This window comes from Aotus nancymaae, unplaced genomic scaffold (genome assembly GCF_030222135.1).
Source record: "Aotus nancymaae isolate 86718 unplaced genomic scaffold, 86718_ANA_hifiasm-v0.15.2.pri h1tg000019l, whole genome shotgun sequence".
Classification (NCBI taxonomy): Eukaryota; Metazoa; Chordata; class Mammalia; order Primates; family Aotidae; genus Aotus; species Aotus nancymaae.
Window position 1 is genome coordinate 33,901,007 of NW_026988431.1, and position 6,883 is coordinate 33,907,889.

Sequence of the window (6,883 nt, forward strand, 5' to 3'; positions counted from 1 at the left end):
CTTGCCATAGCAAGGGAGTTAGCCCCATCACTTGCGTTTGACAGGGACTTATTGGCAGGCAGGGGAGTTGGAAAATTTTATAGTGAGAAAGGGGGAGGCTTCAGGTATATCTGATTGGAAGTTACTGGCATAGGGAAGCTGGAGGTGGACTAACTAGAAGTGGGGCATCCTATGTGATTGGTTGGTGTGCACCATGTGTCTTAGTCATAGCATATTTGGCTTTTTCTCATTGGTCCTGAGTTGGAGGTGAGGGTGGAAATGAGAAAACCTGGCAGTTATTCAACAAGTTTGGACCATTTTGGAGCCAGTTACTGCAGAGACTATGGTTTGGCTTCTGGGATAGTTGCTGCAGAGGTTATGGGTTAGACTTCTACTGTCATGTGTGGTCTGGACATTGTTCGTTTGTATTTTCAGTCTCTCAGATCCTGTTATCCTTTTGGCTACCAAGGAGTCCAGCTCTCTATTTGGCATTTCCTGCCCTCACCTTGGCCTACTGAGCTTCTCAATGATCCTAGTGGCTCTCTAGGGCATTTCTTTGTTACACAATGTCCCCTGAGGCCCTCCAACACATCATAGTAGCTGATGTATTTTATAGTCTTAGATAGTATATCCACTGTATCATATCCACTTCTCGGGATAAAGTGTGGGACATCTTTTTCTCTAACGCTGCAAGATCCACCTGTCAGATTGTTAGCACTGTCACACAGCATCCTTGCCAGGGTGTTAAGTTATGTATTTTGGGAGAGTGCTTCTAAATTGATAAACTCTTTGTTTTCTCGGCTGACATCCAGCACTCTCAGTTTTATACTTGACTCTTGCTGGTATATGTTGGGTGACACCCACAGCAATTCTAGGGTATATAGAGCCCCTTTCCTTGGTTACAGGCCCAGTATTTCCCTGACTAAGTTATAACATGCTTTAGTTACTGGCCTGTGGGAAAGAGAGGCGGTGAAGGTAAATCCCGAGGTGGATGCATGTTATCTTGCTAGGCAGATGCGTCTGTATCATCTTATGCAAGGGTGGAGTGCCAACCTTTAATAGAGAGGAGTAGGCCACTTTTGCAGGCCAAGAGGATTGAGGGAGGTTTGAGATTCGATGTTCAAGTGAATCTACTTGGTCATTTTCATCCATCGTTTCAGAGCTCAATCAGGGCTGGGACCTCACCATTATAGACTTTCCTAGTTTGAGAATTTAGCCTTTATAGTACACCACTATCTTTGCAGTAAATTCCAGACCAGATCCTCGGTTGCTTTTCCCCCGTTAGCTACAGGAGATGAAAGGCTATTTGTATGCTACCAAGGAGACTGTCTATATTTCATATTTGGGTTTTATTGGTAATTAATCACCCTCTGATTTCATTTTCTTTCTCAAATACATTTATTGTCCCAGAAACAGCTATTCAATTCCCCATTATTTATAAATATCATGTATATAATTATGCTGTGCTCCCAATTTTTCTAATGCCTGAGATTCTGCCATTGTCAGTATATTGCCTTTTTCCAGAGTCCCAGTTAGTTTGCCATTGATTAAGATCTTATCTACTTTCCTGTAACATGCCATGGGCTATTCATGCTCCATGATTCAGCTCTGAAATCCATTTTAGTGGCTGCTTCCTATGACAGCCCCTCACACCAGCTATCTTAAATTGATATGGGAAGACTTTGAGATGGATTTTTGCATGCAGACATTTTAGAGAACAAAGAAAATCTGACAGGACAGATGGAGGAGTTGAACTGGGATGCAGCTGCAACAAAGCCTCAGCCAACTCACTGAGAGCCCTAGATTTGGGATAATTCTTCAGAGTTGTCTCAACTTAAAGCAAGTGAGCTGGGTCTGTATACCCACTAATTGAATAGTTATTGGCATGGATTACCCATGGAAGCTAAGGGTAATTCATAGAGAGCAACTGAGTTTAGCTACTAATACTCCCAGCATTCTTGATGGGGTTGGGACTATGGGCAGTGCAGCCCAGTATCATTACTGCATTGAAATTGGAAGTTGGGCCATGTATGATGGCTTGAGGATGGGAACTGTGATTTTTGAGTTGCAAGTTATGTGAGCTCCATAAAGTTTGGCTCTGAGCCTTGGCTCTTAGGAAGCTAGAAAGAGGCAAATGTGAAATTCAAATATGGAGCAGACATGCCTGTAATCCCAGTACTTTGGGAGGCTAAGATGGGAGGATCACTTAAGCCCAGGAGTTTGAGATCAGCCTCGGCAACAGAGACGATTCTCTTTACAAAAAATAAAAATAAAAAACATTAGCCAGGCATGGTGGCACATGCCTGTAATCCCAACTACTGAGGAGGCTGAGGTGGGAGGATTGCCTGAGCACAGGAGGTCAAGGCTGCAGTGAGCTATGATCATGCCACTACACTCCAGTCTGAGAGACAGACTGAGACCCTGTCTCTAAAAAACAAAACAAATTTGGAACAGAAAATGAATTCATATTCAAAATATGTCTATATACCAAAATTTTTGCCCAGGGGAAAATCAGTGTCATTAAATGCTACCAAATGATTGGCAGTTTTATGCCTGAGGAAATATAATTATTGAGCTAATTAATATAGAATTTAAAATAAGAATGTTTAATTTCTCCTAGAGATAAAGGAGATAACATCTGTGAAACTAGAAAAGTTTATATGACATTGGCCAAAAGTTGTGAAGAGCAAATAGATATCAAAAACCCAAGTAATCAGAAGTATTGAAAATGAAAAATGCAGTATTTGAAATAAAGTCTTATAAAGAACAATAAATTTTGAAAACAATGACAGAATCAGTTAATTGGAAGAGCGAAACTGTGCTATGATACAGGGTGTCAAAATATAATTTAGATATTAAGAGATCTGGGAGAGGGCATTGATTAAGCAGCACAATTTTTCTATTAGAAGTTTAAGAGATTGGCGAGAGGTTCAAACATCCAAGAGATATTGACTTTTCTTTTTGAGATCTTATGGGAAGAATTAATTCTCCAGCTATAGAAAGCTCACTGAGTTGCAGCTGGCAAAAATCTACCATCAAACACATCAGGTTTAGTGAAACCATAGGGCATCAAAGTCAAGAAAAATACTAACATAAACAGCCTAATCCTGTGTAAAGGAATGACAATGCAAATGACAGCTTCTCACCTGCAACAATAAATGGGATGGAAAATAATGTAGTTATCTTTAAAGTAGTGAGAGAGTATAGGATTTATTTTAGAATTCCAAACCCAGCTATAATACTACAAGTTTGAAGGTGTAACTGAAATATTTGCAGACATACGAACCCAAGATTTACCACACAAACCACAGCCAAAAGAATTCTTAAAAAGTATACCTTAGATTGATATGCAGTAGCTTTGAAGTTCTCTTAAAAAAAAAAGTATACCTTGGAAAGAAGACAAATGAGGCCAGAATAAAGCAGTGGAATGCAAGAATAGAAGGTGAGCAAATTAACTGGTAAAGCATACTGGAAAATCTACATAATAATTACTGATGTTCAACAGAAAAAAAACCCAGCATCTCATTGGCTTTAACTTTATCAGCAATAATTTATTTTATTATGAAAATGAGGCAAACCTGGCAACATAATGACATTTTAAAGTTAGTGCTGTATATAGTTATTTAAAACAAACAAAATATTCAAAAAAAGGCAAAAAACAAAACAAAAAAAAACCCAAGGTGGAGCTAGAATCATATAAAATACTGTAGAATAGACAGAAATGCAGATACTTGTAGTCAGAAATTCTATTAGAACAAATTACCACAAGTTGATTAAAAAAGAAATTACAAAACGTCATCTTATGCATACAGAAAAAAGTTTCTTAAATTTTTAACATTTAAAACATTAAATGGACCCTGCAGTTACTGCCTTTCTCTTTCCACTCGTGTCTTCTCAGTTCCTCATAAAGCATCCAATTATTTTAAATCCCTGAAGCCCAAAGCCTGGTCTCATTAGTGCTCTTACAAGGTTTCTGTACATACTCTTAGGGCTCAAAGGTTCCATCTAGCTATTTTATGTATACACACAAATAATTAAATGTCAACATTTAAAACAACTTGATAACATCTTTGTAGTAACTTAGGCAAAAACAAAGCAAAAATCCAACACTTTTTCATGATCTGAAAGACTGAAAATTAACTGCTTCAATAGGTTAAGGGTTATCTAACAGCCATCTACAGTAAAGATCATACTTTGTGGCAAAATTTAGAAGCATTAACACAAGGCATAAAACAGGAATGCCCATATCAACCATACTGTTCAACCTGGACTTGAAGTAATATCCAATATAAAAGATTAAGCAAAAATAAGACATAAGAAGCTTGTCAAAAGAGACAATATTCTCCTTATTTGGAGATATTGTTTTTATAACTCAATTGAGTATCTATAGATAAACAATTAAAGAAATTTACTAATTTTATTTGATACAAGATCAACCTAAGAAATTATTTCTGGCCCGGTGCGGTGGCTCACGCCTGTAATCCCAGCAATTTGGGAGGCCGAGGCAGGTGGCTCACCTGAAGTCAGGAGTTCAAGACCAGCCTGGCCAACGTGGTGAAACCCTGTCTTTACTAAAAATACAAAATTAGCTGGGTGTGGTGGCGCATGCCTGTGATCCCAGCTACTTGGGAGGCTGAGGTGGGAGAATCGCTTGAACCTGCAAGGCAGAGGTTTCGGTGAACTGAGATCGCACCATTGCACTCCAGCCTGGGCAAGAAGAGCAAAACTCTGTCTCAAAAAACAAGCAAATAAAACAACAACACCAACACACACACAAACAATCTTAGAATTATGAGCTTTTCCAGGATAAAAGAATTATATTAAAAAATATACAAGAAGAAATGAATGGAAAAGAGCTGGCTGTAAGAGTTGGGAGGGGGCGGGGCGGGGCAAGCCCAACAACATAAACAATTTGCTAAGTCGATCATGAAAAAAAGGAGGACACGTGATCATTATTCCCAGTTCTGTCTGTTTCAGAAACAACAAACATTTGTCCAGGTACAACTATTTGCAAGATTCCCCAAAAGGGGCTCAGGCCACTATAGGGAAAAGTTCCATGGTGAGAAGGTCGTCATAAACTAGCCCAGGAATTAGGGCCAAAACCCATTAAACAAAATAAATGTAGTAATGAACTTGGGAGAAAAGGCGTGCCATGGTAGGGTGCTGGGGAAAGGGTGGATTTTTAGAGAAAAGTGCTGGAACTGAAGTTTAAAGCAAAACCAGGGGGAATGGAGCTGCCTAGGGGTGACTTCCATACAAAACAGGCCCGAAGCAGCAATCTCACAGTCTGAAAGTAGACTGTATTCCAACTAGCGTATTTTTATGCTGAGGAAGATCATTTTTCCCCAGACATTCTAAATCAGCCACTGATCCAAAATTCTGCAATCCAGCCTGTATCAAAAAAGCATCTATCCGTTATTCATTCTTGGAGATCCTTGTAGGTTGCGCCACACACGTACTACGGCTATCAGGAGACAGTCGCCTGGACCCCAGCAGGATGGCAAGGGACGGTGGGAGGCAGTTCATTCCTGAAACAGTCGTCTCCGGGCCTTGCACGGAGGGCGCTCTGGGAGCTCCGGGCGCTCGTGGGGACCTGGACTCGGAGAGGGAGGTAGAGGTTGGAGAGGTGAGCTGGGAACAGGCTCCAGAAAGTGTAATTCCTGGTCGCAGATGGGGCGTGGAGAGCGTCTCTCTGAACTGGTGTAGGGGCTGAACATACTTATAGCGGAGGGGTAGAGCCCAGTAGTTGAGCCGGCTGGGGAGTCCATCCAGAGCTCCAGGAACTCGGGGTCCGCGTCCTCCTCGTAGACCTCCTCCTGGGCGGCGACTTCTGGGACAGATGTGCAGAATTCCTGCTCGACGACGACGTCCTCCCCGAGAGGGCCCAGGAAAACGTCCGCTACCAGGAAGGCAGAGAAGTCGCCCTGCGCTCCTGAGCGTTCGTCGATGGAGCTCAGGAGGACCTCGGGGATCAGGATGAGGGTGTGTCCACCGAGAGACACTCGAATGATCGACGTGGGCGCGGGCACCAGCACCAGGTTCTCGTCGTTCAGGGACACCTTCAGGGAACTGCCCGCGGCCAGGACCATCACGAAGGTGAGCGCGTCCTCGGCGGGAGCCCCCGCCGGGTCTACTAGGCTGGGCGCCGCGAGGGGCTCGAGGCCCGCGGGCTCATCCAATCGGCGGCGCTTGGCAGGGTCGGGTTCTCCTGGCTGCGATCCCCACCAGGGCGCAGGGCAGGCGCTGGGGCTGCGGGGTCGGCTGCCCATTACCTCGACGGCGCTGTGGACGGCGCTCTTGGGCCTGGCAAAGGGCGTGGGGGCGGGGGGCGCAGTTCTCTGTGAGGTAACAGGTGTCGGTGGTAGGCGAGGCGGACTGGGACGAACGGGGGGGCAGGACCGCGCTACGCGAGGCGAGTCCTCGGAGCTCCAGGGGCGCCTCCGGGAGACCGCAGTCCGTGCTGCTGGGGGTGTCTCGCCGGCCTTCGGGCTTGGCCTCGCAAGTTGGAATCTAGGGCCTTCTTGGCGCAGCGCCGGATGCGCACTGCAAAACCAATTATGTTTTAAATGACGGCAGCGAAACCGAAGTCGCAAAATGTCACGCAATGTTCCGCCCCCTGGAGGACTCGCCCTAGAGGCAGAGGTATCCGTGCTGCCCAATAGTCGTGGATGTGGTTGGTAGGTCAAGATGGGGAAATGCTCTTACGGACTGCTAGGGGGCAGAGCATCTGCGCCGCTCTAGGGCCTGGCGTTCAGTATCAAGTTCTTGACCTCCTTTGCGTTGACGTCAGACGCGGAGTTGAAGACCGATTCATGTCCAGGTCACACTAGTGGAGTGCCAAACCAAGACACCGAGTCCCCCACTCCCATCCTCCCAGGCCCCGTCCCGGAAGTGCCCTGCGCTT

The 6,883-nt window shown here is 44.4% G+C and overlaps 1 protein-coding gene across 1 annotated transcript; it reads right to left on the reverse strand.

Moving 5' to 3' along the window:
* Nucleotides 1-5,501: 5,501 nt before the first annotated feature.
* Nucleotides 5,502-6,248, reverse strand: LOC105716469 (proline-rich protein 23C-like). The gene has a single exon (XM_012451099.2). The coding sequence runs from the start codon at nt 6,246-6,248 to the stop codon at nt 5,502-5,504; it is 747 nt and encodes a 248-aa protein (XP_012306522.2).
* Between the last annotated feature and the right edge of the window lie 635 nt (nt 6,249-6,883).